The sequence below is a fragment of the Mixophyes fleayi genome, chromosome 10 (genome assembly GCF_038048845.1).
Source record: "Mixophyes fleayi isolate aMixFle1 chromosome 10, aMixFle1.hap1, whole genome shotgun sequence".
NCBI classification, from domain to species: domain Eukaryota; kingdom Metazoa; phylum Chordata; class Amphibia; order Anura; family Limnodynastidae; genus Mixophyes; species Mixophyes fleayi.
The window spans coordinates 26,952,632-26,974,258 of record NC_134411.1 but is presented as its reverse complement, the minus strand read 5'-3'; the positions used below and the strand labels follow the sequence as shown (position 1 = coordinate 26,974,258).

Here is a 21,627-nt window from a genome sequence, read left to right as displayed (position 1 = left end):
TAATGTATGATGAACATAAGGGTTATAATAGTTATAGAACCTTACGCATCACAATGCTTAGAATCAAGCGAGATGACAAAGGTCAGGATAGACCAGAACATTCCATTGTATGCTCTGTGCACTAGAAAACACACTCGAGAAAAGTGAATAAAGTTTATTGAACAACTGATAAAGATACATATGAATGTACAGCTCCCCTCATCTACAACCCCAGACGGAGCAGTCACTTGTATTCTGAGCAGTGTCTCAGCTCTCTTTTCCATAACGCCAGCAGGCCAGATTTTCAGGACTTCATGTATAGCTGAATTCATCTATCCAACTTGGCAAATAATTATTACACGTTGTTACACAGGGAAATCCTCAAAACGTGACATGCCGAGAGATGAGAAACTATACTAGACACAAGAGCTTACATTCCACACAAGGATACCGTATACAAAGATGTTTGAGACTGCCCCAAAACCCTAGGTAACCGTTTTTATCTGTCTCTTTTCCCCTATCTGACCCTGCATCACTCACAGAGTGCCACATGAAATTCCATGTGTTGGTATTATGAATCTAGAATGGAAAAACTAGTACAGAGGCATCACACCGATGTCACTGTATATTAAATACAGTATTCTGCATATTACAGCTGTGTGCTTAGAACTTGGTTTTCTTTGACACACTGTGTTGCGTTTCTCTCCAAATGTTCACGGTTCAGTAGTTCGCTAGGACACCAAGTGGTACACACAGCTGTAACAATGCCTGCAGCGAGGGGGTGAAGGTTTGGTTTAGACCACCGCTCAGAAGGGAATATAAAGTCACAGTTTAATATAGGAATGTCCAGCATTTTGTTCCAGAATTCAATATAAAGCCCAATGACGCCATCACGTTGCAGATAACCCAATAATTGGTGATGTCCATGTTCTGTTATGAATGGCGCCCAGAGATGAAGACGCAGAAGTCATTGTGGGCCCAGCGGAAGACTGTCAGCCCCAGTTGTAGAAGTAGATCTTCTGCCACACAGGTAGGTAATCCATGAGCGGACCTTTGTAGAAACAAGACAGGGCAGGGCAGTCACAGGGCAGAACAAATACAACTGTTTATTCACATTAAATTATTACGTACCCCCTTGTGATGGTTAATGTTTGGCAGGTACCCCATAAAGTGTGAAAATATTTACAAGAAAATGCCTTTGCATATTTTAAAAACAAATCATTATCATTGGTTTGGAATACTTGCTATTGCATATTGATTAATTCCCAATATATTGAACTATGGTTATTAGTTTAATTGAACAGGCTTGTGGAGCACAGGATAGAAAGCTCTGCTCTACGTTTACACTTACGTGCCACCAGCCCAATGCCCGGGACGTAGTCTCCCAGAAGACGCAGGAGGAGGAGTAGACGGATTCTGTCAATGCACCAAGAACATGTCAAATACTAAACACACACAGATAGATATATTCACCATGTTACTTACACATGTCTGCCCCCTACTGCTGGAGGTGTGCAACTACAACTGTATCTTATATTGCCATTAAACTTACCAATATTAACTGGTCTAAGATAATGTCAACATCTGAAATTAATTGAGGACCTTGAAGGATTTGTAAAGTGATTGTCACTCTAAATAAACAGATATGAGACCACAAATATTTACTCCTACGGGTGAAATCCAAGATATTGTAGTAAAGCACAGAATAAATAAAATCACTGTATGTCCACTCCAACTGGAATAAGGGGGGTATCGGCTGTTGGTCAAGTCTTGATTTATTTTACATACATTAGGATACCATACACTGTAGGAAATTAGGACACGTTACTTTTGCTGCATACTCAAATGGTTTCAGAACAAATAGTTTTGGCATCTCTAGCTGAGTGACCTGGACACTTCCTACATGGGCCTGTTAGTGTAGTCTGACCTCACACAGGCCAATAGCTGGTCATCTGACTACACCACGTGTATGGCTGAATTGGACATTAGCGTGGTGCACAGGCCAGATTGTCCAACCAAATCTTATTTGGTTGGACATATTTTATGACTGGTGTAGCTGGGTCTTCCAAGGCCCTATTGCGACAGTTATAAACTGGCCAGCGCCTCTAAGATAATAAGTCCACCCCTCTGACACAATATCAGGTTAATTCTATATTCTCCAGCTAACAAGTAATCAGATATGGTGATCATTCAAGACAGAAAATTTTTTGTTTAAAACCAACCAGATTGGAGATTATGTGGAGCGAACAGACCAGGTGGTAGATTTATCAAACCTTCTGCACAGGAAAAGTAGAGGTGTTTCCCATAGCAACCAATCAGATTCTAGTAATCCTTTTCTAGAATGTAGTAGATAAATGATAAGTAGAATCTAACTGGTTGCTATGGGCAACATCTCCACTTTTGCTTTGTAGAAGTTTTGCTAAACCTACCCCTGTCTCCTGAACAGAGTATTTAAGGTATGCGATTCAAATCACCCCCAAACAGCCACTGGAAATTTTCTTAGGAGGTTTAGCTAATATGCAATTATCCACATAATGTTGACATTATCCACATTTCTGACATAAAATCCGCATAAACAGTCCAAATTGCCACCAAGCTCAGTTCTAAGAACGCCCTGAAATGATATTATTATATATTGATGTATATATACACCAAGACACATCCGTACTGGGTACTCACTCGGTGTAACGGTTGTAGAATGGGGAGCGCAGCAAGTAATAAAACAAGAGGAGGGTTCTCCTCCTCAGTTCTCTGCGTTCCCGGCGGCTTAGATTGTCCATATCACGCAGCACGGACAGGCTGTAGGAGGGAGAGGATCAGATAATCCATTCATTAATAAAACGAGATGAAATGCTGCATTTAACAGGAGAACAACGAGCACCTATGTGTTACAGTTAGTAGTATTCTATTTATGACACTGTCTGCTGTACATCCCATTTCACACATGCATTATGTGTCGTGTGTCTGCTCCCATATAACCAACACTGGTCCCATGATCCTAGATTACAACCAATGTAACGTGTATAAAATATCAGCCACTGGGGGCAACTTACTAACAAAGTGTAATTTGCTTTGATCAATCTAAAAAAACATTAAACAATGAAAGCAAATGTCTAATTTCTTGCTATGGGTTAGGGCAAACTCCCCAACAGTATTTTTTGCACTCATAGAAACAGTATGACAGAGTTCTCAGAATTCAGGGAACAGTGGTCCTGGGAAGGGGGGGGCTTGGATCAGGAGGATTAGGGACAAACCCTGCAAAGGCCAAATACATGGAGACTCATGCACGTTTATTATCTACATAGAGGGTATTATATGAGGCTGCATAAGATAAGGGGTGCACGCAGGATTTTTAAGGGGGGGAGGGACCTATAAAGAAGGCACAATACAGCACCGCCGCTTCTTTGACAGCACCGCGGCTGTCCAGTGCCGCTATGTAGGGACACTGTTCTTCGCGGAGGGGTTGGGTTTCTGGAGAACCAGAAACCCCCCCTGCATGCGCCCCTGAAGATGGGAGTTAAGCAGGGCCCCTTGTACAGAAATACGCTGTGGACATTTCTGGCTGTTATTTTTATCTATTCATTCTCACAATCATGTCTGTCTATTATAAGTGAGAGAACGGCAGCCTAGGAGACGAACCTGCCAATATCCAGCGCAGCTGCCAGCAACCAAGGCTTCCAGGACCTCTGACCCCAAACTGCCAAGCTCGCCACTAGACGCGAAGGGTTAAGGTTCAATCAGGGAGAGATCAGAACTACGGAAGCTGGAGGAAATGTACAGGATACAGCTCACATAGACTAGTGTGTTAACCCAACATCATGCTCTACCCCAAACATCTGTCTAGAGGAGCCTGGATCGCTGATGTATGACTGACACTCTCCGCACATAGAAGGATACAGTGTGTAATGGGCCTCAGGATCTGAACAGTTTCTGCCATGGTGCCCAGAGTCCCCAGATCGGATGGCTTTCCGCTCCACTCGTCCGCTTCCCTTGTACTCTGCTTCCCGTCAGGAGCCTGAGGGCTCCTCCAAAAACGGTTGCGGCCAGAGGGCGCTGAAAATAAAAGAAAACTGCTTAAATATGTGCAACTCATCGCTAAACACCAGCCCCCTACCCCCTCAGGTCGATTATACGATCCTTACCGTCAGTCAGGGACCGTACGGCACGAGAAGATCGCTTGCCCACAAAGCAGGAGTCCTGTCCACCATTGCTTTCCTCTACTGCAAGGGAATCAGAAAGAAGGAACATGGAGAATGAAGAGGTGATATTTGGCGAGTTATACTCAATTTTTTACTTCAGGTTAGAGAATAAGATCATTATTTCACTGAAGGATATTTGGTAAAGCTATACCCCACTCAGGAGCGGCACCGACGCCCAATGAAACAACCTGTAGGTGGCGCTAAGTGAAAGAAGCTATTGCAGGCCTGGCCAACCTGTGACTCTCCAGCTGTTAGAAACTACAAGCCCCAGCATGCTTTGTCAGTAGATAACCAGCTGATAGGGCATGCTGGGACTAGTAGTTTCACAGCACCTGGAGAGCCACAGGTTGGCCAGGCCTGAGCTACTGCATTGATGGGGTAAGTTGATAAAAGGTCTCCGTAGGCGTGTTACACACATTTATTGTGGCCCTCATTATGAAGCGAAGATCATATGTGAACGGGGCTCCAATTTAAATGGAGTCCCGAGATAGAACTTTGAAAAACCCCTGATCACTTTTGAAGCAATTTGTCCATAGCTTCATTTGAATAGAGCCCCGGAGAAATGGTCCAAATGCACGTGTCCTTGCACACAAGCCTTCATTAGTGGGCACACGTGGGCATGAAAACTGATTACTGTAAGCGCTGACACCTTAGTGTAATGGCCATAGAATAGGCGGTATGGGAGGGTCCTACGGCTGATATATGTAAATGTGAGGCTTGAGAACCTGAACACAATATCTACCAAACATTCTCTGGATTGAGAGACTGCATTATAGAAGAACAAACCTGTTTGGTTCAAGGCCCCTTCTCGGTCCAGTGGAGTAGCAGAGGGAAAGCTTTGTATACCGGATTTGTATGAAAGAAGCAGCACAATACGCAGGCAGGCCCTTATGGGAAGAGACAATCGGGAGTGAGAAAGATGGATGAAGGATAATGAAACCATTATTCTGCACACTCGCCGTAAAAGGACTAGTTTCTCCTATCCCCATCTCCAAAGGAAGGTGTTACGAGTCCAGATTCAATTTACATTCTACCTTTCGCCAAAACACAATGGAGGCAGACATTTTGTGGGCTAAACCATTAAAAAAATTAAATAAGAATATTTGATTGCTTTATTATTTTTCATAATACAACAACCTCTTGACCACAAATGAGCTAAGTGTAAGGTAAGGGGGACAAGGCAAGAGGGACAGTGCATTACAGATCATAAAAGATCCAGATATCAATAACAAAATAATGTTTTACACCATCCTAGTTGAGTGCAGTAAATGTATTTAAGATTCAGATGTAAAGTTTCCAATGTGGGAGGATTAGGCGACATCTAGGATACGGTAAGAGAGCTGCCTTGATGAACTCTCTATTAGACAATGGATCTGCGGGGTCACCCAGTAAAGGTACAAAGTAGATGGGAGCAGGGATGGTGCCCAAAACTTGTAACTCCTGTTCCCAAAAGAAGTGAACATCATGGCACATCCAACATAGTCTATCCAAATGGTGCAATTGTAGATAACTAAAAACAAAACACTGATTGGGTATGCATATTTTTGATTAGTTTCGGGGAAGACAGCATTACCCCATTCTTCAATGAGCCCTTAAGTTCGATTCCCGACCATGGTCTTATCTGTGTGGAGTTTATATGTTCTCCCCGTGTTTGCGTGGGTTTCCTCCGGGTGCTCCGGTTTTCTCCCACACTCCAAAATCATACTAGTAGGTTAATTGGCTGCTAACAAATTGACCCTAGTCTGTCTGTGTGTGTGTATGTTAGGGAATTTAGACTGTAAGCTCCAATGGGGCAGGTGAGTGATGTGAATGAGTTCTCTGTACAGCGCTGCGGAATCAGTGGCGCTATAAAGATAAATGGTGATGGTGATGGTGAGGATGATATATTTATTATTATTATTATTATTATTATTATTAAGCCCTGTGCATGCACAGTTTTTTTGGCCTTCATTATCTGGTTATACCTTTGGCAGACAAATCTTAATCTCAGAGATTAAGTGCTCCATGTCCACCAGGTGATTGCTTATATTTTAGCAGCGGGCGTGTTGGTCGACATGTTCTGCTATTTGGCAATCGCGGCTCTGACCTTGTAGGTTCCAGTGTGTGCCGTTTGAGATGCAGGGAAATGACTGGGGCTTCCTCTGGCCCTTGTATTATGGTCGCGTCTGTGCTGCATGCAACTGTGTTTTTCTAGTTTAATTGCTCAAGTGATCTTGGAGATTGAAATTGGACAGACCTGTATCTCAAGTAAATTCAGCAGGTTGTTGGTCACCCCCAAGGGCGATTTAAATTGATAGGGAGATTCAGCTAGGCAGCTCTCATATGGATCTCCTCCACCGCTCGTCATGTCTCTTGGCCTCCCATGACCCCCCAGCCTGAACCAATATTTTTGAGAATGTAGCCTATTAAGTCACTGGGAACATAGTTCCTCAGTGGTAGAACTAATTCTGAGCAAATTAATATTTGCAGTGCTCATAAATGTTGTGTCAGAAATACATCAGAGAGAACACTGGTAACTAATTGTTAGTCTGCGTTCTCTTGAATGTTGGTTCATCCCACAAAATGGCTGTCTCCACTGAGCGTATGGGACAAGTGCACTCTAACAAGCGAGACCCCATACTTACTTTAGTAGCTGAATAACTAGTATGGCCACCCATCTCGTTCTATCACCCCATGCCCGCGCTGTCCCGATTTCAATGAAAACCTCCAGACTTTCCAAGACCCCCAGCCAGTTGAGCAGACGCTGGCGAGAGCCATCCTGTGAATGAAGATGAGAGTAAAGAAATAGGTGATAAAAGAGAGATGAGGGTGATTTAGAAGGAGTAGAGAGAACAATAGGGGATAGATTTACTAAAGCTTCTAAAATGGACAAATGGAGGTGTTGCCTATATCAGCCAATCAGATTCTAGCTACCATTTATTCAGTACATTCTAGAAAATGATAGCTATAATCTGATTGGTTGCTATGGGCAACACCCATAGGTATACAGGGACATAAATATGAACACGGTATGACCATGTGTATAGTTTATGTCACGTTTTGCACAGATTGGGTATAGGGTACTTACAGTGGGTGGAGATTTCAGCAGCTCTTTCCTTAAGATCCCATCGTTGAGTAGAACCAGGAGATTGGAGGTTGAATAAACTTAAATGTAAAAGAAACTGATGCATTAGATAAAACAAAATACATTTATAGGTCTTTCACAATGCAGTCTATACACCCCTCAGCACAATCCTCTATTATCACACCACACTTAAGACTAGCTTTACTACATGTGATCTGGCAGTGTTATTGCAGCTCGGTAAACACAGGCCTAGGGGTAAATGTATCGCTCTGCGAGTTTCCGACGGCCTTGAAAAGTGATGTTGCCTATAGCAACCAATCAGCTTCTAGTTATTTATTTAGTACATTCTACTAAATAACAGCTAGAATCTGATTGGTCGCTATAGGCACCATCTCCACTTTTCAAACCCGCTGGAAACTCACAGCGCGATACATTTACCCGCAGTCTGCACTGAGCCATTAGTATTCCCTGATGATGTCACTGGGTGTCCCAGAATCTCTATGTATGTGTGCAGGATATGTGGTGTCAGTTCAAAAATCTCTGCATGAAGTTGAAATTTAGCACTCGGAGAGGGTGTTACAAATAGGTGTTTCAGAACAGATCCCATGTCCAGCACTGGATAAGGAAGTGCTAGCAGTGATGCATATAGACATATCACTATATATATATATATATATATATATATATACACTGTGTGTCTGCAAAGCTCAGGCCCAACCAAATCCTAAAGGAACTGAGCACTGCACTAATGGAAACATTTCAATCGGACCTCAAAGACCTCCGAATGTATGAGACCACCAACATATTTATCCCTTCACTATGTGCTTACCAACAAGAACAACACAATGTACCTACCGAGTTCTGACAGCTCATTCGAATCTTTAAAGCGTCCTAAGAAAAAGAAAGACATTGTGTGACATATGCATACTACAGGAAGGGGGGTGTTACAGGTGCCCGTAATCATCCCCCATTAATCCGACTCACTGATTATAAAGAAAACTGTTCCACTGCCCTTATTAACAATGCACAATCTCTTTGTAGACATTTCTACTTTAAATCTATTTTTATTAACGAATCAGGAACACATCTAATAATGCATTGGAGTTGTAGGCTTTTCTAGAGCAGGATATATGTATATTTGCTGTATGTGGCATTTGAGTACTATACATACTATATTAACATTTTGTTGTAAGGTGAAATTGGAACCCCCTCTGTCAAAATCCTGCACAACAGGTATAGTAATATTTATTTATTTTTATCAGCCATTAATAATAAGTGGCTAATCTCTTAAGAGCAGTTTCCTTGTTTATGAATCCTTGCAAGTAAGTTCTGCAAACATACAAATATAGTTGCAATCCTGGATACAATTGCATTATTTTAATTTACTCTTTCTGACAGTGTTCAAGCAATCAAGTGTCAAAATGAAAGTCTAATGCAGTGCAGCGTGTAAGGGTTAAAGTCCAGCAGCCTCTTGTATCTGCTGCAGATCAGGGCCTGGGAGATCAGACATATGCACAACAGAGGATAGTTATAGATATATACAGTATGTATAATAATTGTTGTGCTGGTGCAGGGACATGACCCAGAGGGGGACAGGCTGACAGCTCACCCATCACACACCTGCAATCAGGTAGGACACCATGCGCACCGCCCCCTCCACCTTGGTGGCCCCTGTCGGGTTCTGGATCACAAACTCCTTGTACTTGCGGGTCAGATCCTGCAGCTTGTCCCAGTAACCTGCTGCCATCCTTGCACCCTCTCTTCTCCCCTCTTCCTGCTCAGAGCAACCAGGCTGAGTATGGCCCCGCCCCCTCCGTGGGAGGAGCCTGTAGATTAACACATGGCCGTCTGGATATTACTTGTGTAAGTGTAAATTAGGCTGCAAGCATTTCATTGTGTGGACTATTGCAACAACATCTTGCATGCTATCCAAGGTATTCATTTATATTGTGTGTGCAATAGAGAACAACCTCCAGCAATCATGTCCTCTTACATGGGTGCAGTGCTCAATGTCTGCATAGGATATCATGGCTGAAAAAACATCAATCAGTAAAACAAAAGTCCAATTGTTGACTCTCAAAACATAGATCAGTAATTAAAGCATTGCACATAATATTAGCAGATTGGAGGGGGGTTCTGAGTAAGGATAATGAGCTCCTTATTTGAATCCTGAGCACCATTGTCTTTTTTAGGCTGTTGCATTCACCCATCAATATTTCTTTATAGAATTGTGAATGGATGCACCTGTCAAGCTGCAGAATACATGATCCAAGATGGATAAAGCAGGTAGCCTGATCCCATACACCCTGCAGGTCCCAGCACACACACATATCTAGGCTGCCTTGTGAGTAATGCAATATTTCTCCATCTCAGCTACTCTAACACATGCCATGTTTTCAGGATATCTTCAAGCCATGCAAAACAACCGATAGAATGCATGTGTTAATTTATCCAGGTAATGTGCACATTATCCACACTCCTATTTAGACCCTATTAAACATTTCTTCCCATTGTGCATACAGCATAATTAGAATGACAGCGCAGCTATTGTTAGTTAAGAGTTTTTTTTACATTTAAACCTGTGGGTTATATTCTGGAAGTAGCACTAGTATCGTCCCTTTAAGGGGCGGGGTAAAGAGAACGCAAACTCCGCCCATGGTGTTTGATTGACAGCCTCCGATCTCGGGACGCCATGAATGCAATGCGCATGCGCGTTACTTCCATTACTTTCATCTGATCGCGTCTGAGTCAGGGTAGGGAAGCGAATGTCGAGCGCATCGAGCCGAATGCCTTCTGCTCTAATCAGCTTATGGCTGGGAGTCAGATGGGGAGACACTGAGATTGCAGAGTACATGGCTGACTCCTCTGTGCATTGATTCTAGACCCAGAGGTAAGAGTGAGAGGAATTAAAGTGTGTGAGGGAGCATCTGGAAATAGTGTGTGGGTGCAGAATATGGCAGGGTGCAGTGATGTCGTTTTACATGATTATTATGTGGGACTGTGGGGTCCCACACGAGGCTGACCATCTAAATACCCTTTATCAGCAATTTGCACATAATTAAGTTGGTGCTGAATAAGTATGAGTTATCAAATAAAAATTACCTCACACATGATATTGCAGTCACTTCACCTCTTGTATGTATATACTTTATTGAAAACATTGCAAAATAATTTACAGTTCAGTGTTAAACAGGTCTATCTTAGTCATGTGCCATACAGTTCAGATGTGTTTTGGTGCACTACAATCTGCATCATTATATGTTTACTGAATTTAGGTATAATTCATTTTCTTGCATTTTACAAAATCATTTGCAATACAGCTAAACATATGTATCGCCCTCAAAAAATAGTGAGAATTGCATTTAATATACAGAATAAGTGATCCTGTAATTGTACATCCATATTTTAAAAAATAATGACAAAAAAAACTAAATTTATCCCTGAAATTTAGGGACAGTTACAACTGTGTGCATAGTGGAGGATGTTATAAAGTATTGCTAGGCTTTTTTTTTTTTTATTTGGAGAATATATTGACTGAACACTTTATCTAAAGTTGTATAACTAGTCATGGTCTGAATGTTTATCAGTTGGCAATAAATATTTATATTTCTCCAGCATTATATTCAGTGCTATATAATGGTGGCGTGTCGGTTATATAGTTTTATGCATGGGGTTAGTGTAGTTAGTTGTCCTGATATATAAGCTCGCTGATGGCATTCTATGGTGGTATAAGATGTGGGTAAGTATTTATGTATAATGTTCATTCCTAACCACTGTGTCACGATACTTGTTATGTGACATCACCACAAAAGCAGGGAGTCCACGGTGTCTGAGTGTGCTGCTAGTTATACAGAAATAATGCAGTGTGTTATTTTGAATACAGTCTGAAAGATGATATCGCAGAGCAGATTTGCAGTTTGGCCAAGTCGGAACGGTGTTCGGGATCACTTATGTACCAAAGCTTAAAGTCTGGCGTCTGTCAGCAGAAAACACTATTTGCAGTCATACTGTGGTTTTTGTGGCTTTTATTAGTTTCTATGCCCTTTGCACCCCTGTGGGAAGTGTAAGCTGTACACTAAAAAAAGGTTTGTGGTTTACAAAAAAGTAAAAAAAAAAAAAAAAAAAGTTTCCTTTTATTCACCTTCCAAAAATAACATCTGTTTTTTTTCTGTGCTCTAAGTGGTCACCTCCTCACTTCCTAAAATAACTCTTATGTCAATTAAACCTGCAGCAGCGGAGGGACCTGCAATCTCTCAGTGCAGAAATATCTGGATTGGCTGCCTTATTTAACAATCTTGCTGTAAAGTAAGCTGCTGGTCTACGCTGTCGGGCGTATAGCTGGTATCATATAGCATCCATCGGGATTGGAAGTGTTAAATGGCTAAGTGGTTCAGAGATCAGTGACCGCGGTGAAGTATATTTGGGCATCTCTATCTATATCTCTGGATTTTCCTGGTTGCTGTGAGACGTGAGGTCAACCTCTCCAGCCATCTGTCTCTCTACCCCAGATGATGACAGACGCTGGGGAAAGACTAAGGATTGACCAAAACTGTGGCGGGATCGCCATTGATGACCTTAATAACGCAATGCTTCTGATAAACCAATAGATATTATTATTAATTATTGATAAGGACCATAATGGGTCTGCTGCACTGTACAGAGAGCACCTTCAGCTTACTGGTTTTTTTATTGACTTGAATATGTCCACTTACAACATTTATTAAGTACATTGTTTTTTCTTTGTAGCCTCATTCTGTGATTTTCTGCCATGGCAGAGCTGCTCTGTGAATACAATGGTACCTATAGTACAGAGCACAGCAGAGCTGTGTTGTATCCAAGGGTAATGAAATTAAACAACTGTCTGATTATATCAATACACTGCAAAAATACACAGAAGGGAGCTGGCAATGAAACAAGCTAGGTTTTTTTGTTGTTTATTTTTAAAGTTGCAGGGGGACTTGTACACGCCAATAAATTAAAGGCATCTAAATGCGGACAACCCTTTCAATCAAATATTAGCACCATAAATATATAATTTTTTTTTAATCTCCTCTTTAGTAAATGTTGGTCCTACGTGGCTTACAGAAAGTGTAGTGGGCACTAATTGTATTTGGTCTTCACTCGTGTAGTAATCCCCACGAATCCTACATCGGGGGGAGCATGATAACAGCCATTTTGTACGTCTAGCTATGATCCTATGACAGCTATCTCTGCAGTTATTGCATTTCACTGACTGTACGTTATAATTCAGCCCCAGCATCCTCGCTCCTCCTGGATAATTATAATGTTCTGTACTGGGATAGTAAATGATAGTATCAAAGTACTTGATGCTAAATGGTGCTCAGACATATATTTAGAAGCATGACCGTGTGGGTGTTCTTGAAGTATAGAGATGAGGTTTAATGAGAATTAAATTACTGTATTATTTTATTTTGCAGTTTATTGAGCTTTTGCCATGTTCCCCGTCTTGGTTTGTTCTCCCTATAGCACGATATGATTCAGCAGTTATATAAGCATGTTGGTCCTTTTGCCGTAACTTAAAGTAAGCAATCTCTGGCAATGAAATGATCTTAAACCATGTACAAGGCTATATTGCATCTATAATCCTATAATACGCAAGTGATGCTAACGTACAAGCCCTTCTGTAAATAATAGCTGTATAAACGGTGCCTTCTGATGTCATTACTTCAGTGTAAATTGTATGGGCATTAGACACCTTGGATTTCCATGGCCTGTATAATGGCTATATACCATTAATGTTAAAAAAATATAATATTCACATCAGTCCCTGCGCCATTGGAGCTTGCAATCTAAATGTCCTAACACACACAGACTAGGGTCCATTTTAGCCAATTTACCTACCAGTATGTTTTTGAATTGTGGGAATAAACCGAAGCACCCGGAGGAAACCCACGCAAACACGGGGAGAAATCGAGCCCCAGTGCTGTGAGGCAGCAATGCTAACCACTGTGCCACCCTGCAGCATTACAGAGCTCCTCAGTCTGTACGATAGGGGTATTCAGCATACCAAATATAGGCTTTTGGTTGAGTCGTGACACATAGAAACAGGTCTGTGAACCTGCTGTTGTGAAGCTGATGGACTCCTGTTCGTATTGAACAGGTCCAGCTGATGTCTCTTTAGACCTCTGACCCTCACACTGTGTTGTTGTGTATCCTGGAGACTGTGTGTTGTGAGCACAGCTGTAAGAGATAACAACATGTTGTGTATGCGGCATGCAGGTGACTGCTGAGCAGAGCAAATACTGAGCAGGCTGTGTGTGTTCTCACAGTGTCCTCTTATTGTTTGAATTAGGCCGGCGGCTACAGAGTGTTGTGATAAAGGCAGAAGTGTCACCCTGTGGTGGTGCGTATATAGGGCCCCATCTATCCACAAACTGTTGTCATCGGGTGCCCTATGCAGATCGCATGGCTCAGGTACTAATTATTTGTATGCTGTAGGTAGATAAAATAACACAACTTGCCCACAGGCAGCCATTTTGTCAGCTGAACCCTTATCCATAAAATGAATCCTATCCATTCACTGGCAATCTAATATAGCAGAGGCACAAACATGGCAGCCAGTAGCCAGTGTATGTGTAACTGTCATAGAAAAACAAACCCTTCCCACCAAAATCAGTGGGGGTATATTTACTAAACTGCGGGTTTGATAAAGTGGAGATGTTGCCTATAGCAACCAATCAGATTCCAGCTGTCATCTTGTAGAATGCACTAAATAAATGATAGCTAGAATCTGATTGGATGGTATAGACATCATCTCCACCCTTTCAAATACAGAGTTTAGTAAATATATTCCAAAGTGTTCATATTCTCCAAAGTGTTAATTGTAGGTTATCAACCTTATTAGTTACTCGCTGAATTCTGCCATATTTCTGTGAAAATGCATCGCATTGCAGCTTCCAGATGAGATGTTTTCGTGCATTGTGTTATAAAAAATAATGTATTTTAGAGGAGATATCTTTTAATTATGTATTTTATTATTATTTTGTTGTACGTCTTACCTTTTTTAATATAACATTTTCATTAATTCTGAATTTTCTTTCGTCTTGGCATATTTACCATCTTGGCTCCTCGTAATTACCATCCACTCTTGGTGGCAGAAATGATCTCTGTCAGTGGTCTGTCTATCACTTTCAGGACCATGACTAGGTGCCTCATACATTGAATTTTACCACAGTTAGGGTGTTTATGTATCGGGGATGCTTATTTTTTTCCCCAATAAATTGTATGTAAAAAAATGTCCCCTGCCATCCCCATTATCATTAAACTGCTTAGCAGTGCTCCTCACAGTGGTGGTAGCAGGAGGCACTTGGTCATCTGCGTGTATGAAGTTTTCCCCGAGCAGCAGTAATTATTTTCTTTTTCTCACATTTTGGTTTCCAGAACTTTCTGTATAATGGATCTCTGGACAAGAGGTCCCGTCCCGTACCTGTACATGTGTTTTATAGGAAGCCAATTATACATGTCTCCCAGCTTCTCTGATTCCCGAATGCATAGCCGGTCAGGACTTTTGTCCGACCGATGGCCGATATGCGCACGACACTGCAAGGGTCACATGACCATCCCCATTTTTAGGCACACAAATCCCAAATATTGCTTGCAATCTTGTATAAACTTGATTTTTTTGATTTCTTTTATTCAAGTAGTTTATAATTATTCAGTAAACCGTCCGTCATAAAGATGAATACTTGTTTATATGAGGTGAGAGTGGGCATGTGACATGTTCTGTTAATGGTCATCATCACCATTTATTTATATAGCGCCACTGATTCCGCAGCGCTGTACAGAGAACTCATTCACATCAGTCCCTGCCCCATTGGAGCTTACAGTCTAAATTCCCTAACACACACACACACACACACAGACAGACAGGGAGAGACTAGGGTCAATTTGTTAGCAGTCAATTAACCTACTAGTATGTTTTTGCAGTGTGGGAGGAAACCGGAGCACCCGGAGGAAACCCACGCAAACACAGTATCTGTCCACTTCTGGGTAACTGAGCGTATTTGAAGCCTCTGAATAAAATACCTCCGTTATGGGTGACAAATCCGTGGCTTATGCAGGTTACCCACTTATTACACAAACATCTGAGCAATAGCTTGAACAAAACCCCTCATTACCGGGCGAGAGGTCTCTGAAATGCAGCGTTCCACATGGTACCACTCCTGTGTTTCTCGTTTCATCCGGTTATTAGTATTATGAAGGATTGTCTGGGAATCGGATGCGGAGGAAAACGGAGAACACAAAGATTTGTTCTTATGCCAAGTACCTAAATCTAATCTCCTGTTCCCTGTTTTATGTCTAATCTCTGGGCCGGCCTGGGAAAGTGGGGGATGTTTCTGTGCAATCTCCTGAGTGCATTGTGGAGCAGAGAAAATATAGTTATTCTCACGGAGGAGCCTTATTAAGAATACATAGACACTGGCGGTAAAACTGCGTGTAAGTTAAGCGCCAGCAAACTATTGTGAAAAAATTGACCGTACAGATTTCTGTTTTCACGTGAATTTAATTTGCATTATCTTGAACACTTCTAGTTCCATTGCGTTGTGTCTGACGCACGTCAGCGCAGTTGAAACATATATTAATTTCTGTAGGAGCGCATGTACATGCAATAAGTTAAGAAATGTTTCCACACGCGTGTTGCTCAAACAAGATTATTTACATACGCATATCAAAAGAGTACATGAATAGAAAACATGTACGTTCTCCACTTTTAAATGGTGGCAGCGGGGAGCAGGACCAATCAGAAGCTGCGATCTCTGTGATTGGTCACTCTGTAGTGACACACAGCCAGCGCTATGAGACACACCACTGAGCCTGGGGAGACCGCTGTGTGGAGCGGCCCCCAGGGCCCCATGGAGGGGGAGGAGCAGGTGATTAAGTGGGTAATGCAGCTATAAATGTGCAAATATAACCCCTGGTCTATGTCTAGCGGTATCTAATGAGAAGCTTTATTCATTTTCGATATTCCTGATACCTGTGTACACAGTCTTTGTCTTCTCCGGCCCCTCACTTACACATCAGCTGTCGGTGGTTTATGTTGACTAAAAACAGCAAAAATATGTTTATGCTATTTGATTAAAACCCATTAACTTTTGTTTCATGAACGGTAGCTGGGATTTTGCTCATCGACGATGACCCCTACCCAGATAAATTATCTGATCGATTAGTCCCGGCCAGGACTCGCCCAGGGTGTCTATTTGAAGTTAATTAGTCGCCCCAAAACTATCTAAAGAGCTTCACATGACACAGTGACTGTTTATTAACGTGTATTTATATAGCGCCAGCATAGTCCGTAGCAGTTATGAGACTGCTATTAGCAGACAGACAAAGAGCTAACAGCCTGTATAATTGAGATGTTGGTATCTCCCAGTGGCCAAAGTACCTCTGTTTGTTCAGGAGACCAGTTATCACTTCACACTGATTGTTGCTGTTCACAGTGGTTGATGCTATAATGGCCTTTTTAACCCCCTCAGGCCTAATTGTATTGCCTGATAATGCACCATCAGAGTAATGTGTACCCTGAGACAAATCTTATGTTCTGTCATTGATTCTGCCCGGGGAGCTGCCATGATGTAAGTCAATATAGATTATTCATTTATTATTCATTTATTACTGCTTAATTGCAGCACAATCAATGTCTCTTCACGATGAGGAAGACAAGTGTGTTGCAGTTTACCCTGCTAGGCTTATACTGGAGTTATTTCTTGTATTGTAAAGATGGGCTACCGCTACACGCATCAATTTTGTTGCACAATCTAACGGCCCCACCAAGTGCAGAACAGAGCAGCGCCCTCTTGTGGTTGTACCATGATTTCCACCAAAACAGCTTCATACAGCAGGGTGGTGGCATTTTCAGGGGAGCAGCGAGAGACGGGCGGAGTGAGGGTGTTTTTTACAAATTTTGTAGAGTACTGCAGAAATGAGTTACTGAAAACATGATAAAGGGTGTAGAAGTCATATTTTTAGCTGCACCCCTCCTGGGGTGTAGGATGATTTTCTCACAAGCATGTTTCTAAGCATACTTTGCCCAATGTAAACACGCAGAAATGCCACATGCAATGAAAGGTTGTCTCGCTGGCCCTCCATTATGGTGGTTTACTAAATCCATAAATGATGTTAAACCGAGCAGTATTTTAACAGAAATGTATTTATCTATTCTTCATTATTCATCATGTGTTTATATAGCGCCACTAATTCAGCAGCGCTGTACAGAGATCGCAGTCACATCAGTCCCTGCCCCACTGGGGCTTACAGTCTAAATTACCTAACACACTTTGATAGCAGCCAATTAACCGAATAGTATGGGTCTTTTTTGAATTGTGGAAGGAAACCGGAGTACCTGGAGGAAACCCACGCAAACACAGGGAGAACATACAAACTCCACACAGATAAGGCCATGGTCGGGAATCGAACTCATGACCCCAGTGCTGTGAGGCAGAAGTGCTAACCACTAAGCCACCGTCCTGCTAAAGTGGTTGGAGGTTGGACTTTGATTTGACATTTACACTTTGCGCACCTCCTCTCCCCCCCCCCCCCCCCCCCCCCTTCCCTCTCCGCACACCAAGGGGTACATCTAGTTTGCAGAGAGCTGAGTTTTTCATCACACATCCAGATGTCTGGACTGCATAGTAATGTGTATCTGAAAACGATTATGTTTGTATTGTCTAATTAAGCTTAAAATCTGCACATTTTCCAAATCAAAATGGTTTGTTTCATGTCGTTTATTTCATAATACCCAAAAACAAAAAAAAAACAATTGTTCAAAATGGCTGCCTGTACTGGGACTATGGGACAGGTGACAGCCTGACTGACCTATTCCCTCTGTGTATTTTGTCGTCCCTCAGGGGGAGGTGAGGTGCTTCAATTAAATCCAACCCGAAGCTGCAATTATATCCCACCCGGTTACCTCAGATTCAGCTGATTTTCCTCCAGCCTTGGCTGCATATCCAGAGATTACCTAATCATTCCATGCCTGTAATTATCGTGCTGTTACCCTATGTACCCTATGTACAGATGCTATCGTTTTAAATGGTCTCTGCTGCTGCATAGCAGGTATTTGTGATTGTACAGTTTTAGATGGTTTATTTGAACTTTTTATGCTCCAATTTATAGAGTTGTTACCTTTTTAAATATTGGATTCCTACAAGTTTTATCACAAACACCCGCTCTGTGCCCCTAACAATAACCTGACCTGGATGCACTCAGCAGCTGCAAGATGGCACAATGGTGGAGGGGAAAGTGTGATGAATAACTTTCTAGCGTCTGTCAGACTGGTGTGACCGAGTTTAGCTGATGAATCAGCCTCCCCTCCAGTCACAGAGATGGCTGGTTAACCTGAGGCTATTTACTTTGTTAATTGTCATGTGGTGAAACTTGGATTGTGTGTCCCGGGGCCAGGACATTCTAGGCCTCTCCCTTTTTGCAAAGTGTCACTTTCCAAAATAGCTCATTAAAAAAGCACTTATACATATACATGCTGCCCTCATTCATGGTAGTGCTGCTTATGGAGCATTGTTTATAACTCCCCCCTCCCCTCCCTGGCTTGATCTATGTTATATTGCAAGCAATAATATATATTTATTATATATATTTATTATATTTTTATATATTCAACAATAAAACCAAAAAAATAGATGGTTATCTGTTATTAAATCCATCATGGAGCTGTCACAAGGCAACCGTGTGATTATAAGTAGGCTCAGCCTGTTTCTCAAGAACGTTAAAATACCAGCAATCGTGCAAGTCTTCAGCGAATCGAACTGTTAATTTTACTTTTTACTTATCTGATTGTGTAAGAGAACGTTCTATGTGGCAAAAATTATTCTGGCTTCTCTGTAAAGCGTATCCATCACCAAAACACAGCGGAAGCAGCCATTTTGTGAGCTGAACCAGTGTCCGGCATATTGGTTCCATGGGAATGAGGGACGGACACTTAGTCGTGAGGCCTCCTGCCTCAGTCATGTCATGGGTTCCTTAAGAAGCTAGACGTAAAGACAATATATTTAGTAGAGTAAGGAGGGGGGGCCATTAATCTTTCCTGATTTCTCTATTTAGATGCTGTTACAACTTTAAGAGAAATTTTGGTAGAACTTAACAATGTCTTAGTAAAAGCGGTGTCCTTATGAAGATTGGTTCAGCTCACAAAATGGCGGCTTGCAGAAAGAATGTGGGCGTGCCTGCTCTGGTGTGCGCAGTCCTGAATAATAAAACTACTGTGGAGAGGAGTGAGAGAGCGGCATGGTGTAATGTCTCTGTGTGAGGAAAAGTGACAGGTTTTCCTGTGCTAAGTTTAATGTCTGTGCTGACCGGACAAGCTGACCACAGCCAATTCTATTTTCTGTATTTCAGATTGTTCCTCCAGCTCAGTATTATATCTGGTCAGACAATAATGTAATATGTATATAATATATTGTATTTATTATTTGTAAAACTTAAGCTATTTATTGTAGCACCAACATGTGTTCAAAACAAATAAATAAAGTCTATGGGATGATAGTACTACAAAAGAGAAAATATATTACAGAATGGAGAGGTCGACAAATGAAAATCTTTCTTTTGTTTTTAACCTTTTTTTTTTTTTTTTTTTTTCTTTTTTTTTTTCAAGTGCTTAAACCATTTCTCCACTCCATGTGTTTACCAGCATGTTTCTTTAGAAGTTGCCCGCATCCCACCATGGAAAATAATACGTGCACTGTAATAATCCTCTTAACATCCTATTCCTCCAATTCCAGATCTTCAGGCTCCAGTGAGGTATAAAGCAGGGAGGGGGAACGTGAGGCCTTCCAGCTGCTCTGGAACTATAAGTCCCAGCGTGCATGTAGGCCATGACACTTGTACTTCCACAAGAGATGGACTGCCAGAGGTTGCCCACACTGGCATCAGTCCTTTAGGTAAAAATAATTTTGTGCAGTTATTGATCTCGGGTGTAATGTGAATGCTAAGCAGAAAATGCAGCAGAGATATATTGGAACTTGGGGTAATCAAAATAAACAACGCTTCTCTGTCTGATGATAGAAATGCATGTCTAGAAAGCACAGAAGGAGGGTCGGAGAAACGGAAATGTATTTAGTATGGCAAAGAGATAGATATGTATATGCACCACATTCTTCTGCTCCACACCTCTCCCAGAACCCCCTGGGGTACCTCACAAGTACTAATTTGCTGGCTGGCTCTTGTCCAAACAATGGCTTCCAGGATGTTTTAGGAGAAATATTTGGTGGGATGTCTTGTCCACACATGCAGATGTTACATTCCTCCATCTCTATATGTGTTTAACTACAAGCTTGGCTTAAAGTTAAAGGGAAACTGTCATGAAACTCAAAGATGAGCGATAGATTTGTGACAACAAAGTCGTTTTTTCACCTTGTTCACGGTTTAATTTCACAAATGGAAACATTATATAAAGCAGAATATAAACTCGCAGCATCATGTCTTTATAAGTTGCTGGTGTGTTGTTTATTCTTTTTAAGAACCTCTTTAATAAATGACAAACACGTACAATAACAATGATCGTATCATCCTGTACAGATTATATTATGTCACAATGTTTTTGCAATATGTTGGTTTGGGTGAAGGGTATGTGGTAAGATGGGGGATAGGAGAAGGAACCAGGGAGAGGTCAGGTTGAATCGGAGCGTGATGCATAGAGGAGTGGGACTGGGAGGTCTACGAATGCATCTGGGTAGAACTACGCTGAAAGGAGATCTGCTCAGCTATGGCCTAGGAGTGGCAACGTGGGCAGCTGTAAAATAGATAATCCAAGGGTGCCAACCTCTGTGAAGCATAATTAATTGTGTTACGTTCACTTGATAATCCTGGCATGCACAGGGGGGCTGGTTAGTGTCCTTGTAGGATGCCCCAATCTGGCAGAGAGTACTGATTAATTATATTATTGACCTGTTTATCTCTCCCAGAGATGGGGAGCTGTAGAGCCAAATACTGAGGTGACAATTGAACTGCAATTCATATATCGGGTCCCTGACGTCAATCTGTAGGTTGGCTAGTTTAGGGCAGTGCCACCATATGTGTGCAAAGAAGCCAGTCTGAGCACATTGCCGCCAATATAAGTTTGAGGTAATTGAGGAGGCGCCCCCTGGTGGGGACCGTATATGTGTCTCATTTATAGACCGATGACAGCAGCTGCCTAGGAAGCCATATTGAAGCCTGGAATGAGGGGTGTTTGCTGATGTAGGAGTTTATAGAAAACATTGCTATATATATTTTCTCTTATTACATAATGGCCTAAATAATATATATTATTTGGTATCATTGTTTATTTTATCTTTTAAAACTGTTTAGTAAAACATGGCCATTAGTTGTGTTTTGATGCAGTGAATGTGAAATAATGAGGCAGAACGCTATGTA

General features: G+C 41.7%; 2 protein-coding genes across 4 annotated transcripts in view; one reads left to right on the top strand and one right to left on the bottom strand.

Annotated features, from left to right (window-relative positions):
• Nucleotides 1–139: 139 nt before the first annotated feature.
• PEX16 (peroxisomal biogenesis factor 16) lies at nt 140–9,057 on the bottom strand. Its single transcript, XM_075188235.1, has 11 exons — nt 8,863–9,057; nt 8,098–8,133; nt 7,246–7,322; nt 6,803–6,936; nt 4,965–5,065; nt 4,122–4,199; nt 3,877–4,032; nt 3,619–3,691; nt 2,659–2,778; nt 1,331–1,395; nt 140–1,030 (listed from the first exon to the last, which is right to left on the bottom strand). Exons 1-11 carry the CDS (start codon nt 8,987–8,989, stop codon nt 972–974), a joined length of 1,026 nt encoding a protein of 341 aa, XP_075044336.1. The 5' UTR covers nt 8,990–9,057; the 3' UTR covers nt 140–971.
• A 916-nt stretch (nt 9,058–9,973) lies between these two features.
• Nucleotides 9,974–21,627, top strand: part of LARGE2 (LARGE xylosyl- and glucuronyltransferase 2) — a 38,884-nt gene continuing 27,230 nt past the window's right edge. For 2 of the 3 annotated variants that reach the window (XM_075188216.1, XM_075188221.1), the window contains exon 1: nt 9,974–10,132. The gene's annotated coding sequence lies outside the window, so the exon portion shown is untranslated. Of the gene's footprint in view, nt 10,133–18,297; nt 18,316–21,627 lie in introns of those variants that run through there. The other variant, XM_075188222.1, reaches the window with a different exon arrangement.

What these genes read in the sequence shown, in the direction of transcription:
- PEX16 (XM_075188235.1), bottom strand. Translation starts at nt 8,989, where the DNA reads ATGGCAGCAGGTTACTGGGACAAGCTGCAGGATCTGACCCGCAAGTAC. An exon ending in AGGGGCCTTGAACCAAACAG is followed by an intron (nt 4,200 to 4,964) that starts GTTTGTTCTTCT and finishes ATTCCCTTGCAG; the next exon opens with TAGAGGAAAGCAATGGTGGA. An exon ending in GGGCATTGGGCTGGTGGCAC is followed by an intron (nt 1,031 to 1,330) that starts GTAAGTGTAAAC and finishes GTTTCTACAAAG; the next exon opens with GTCCGCTCATGGATTACCTA.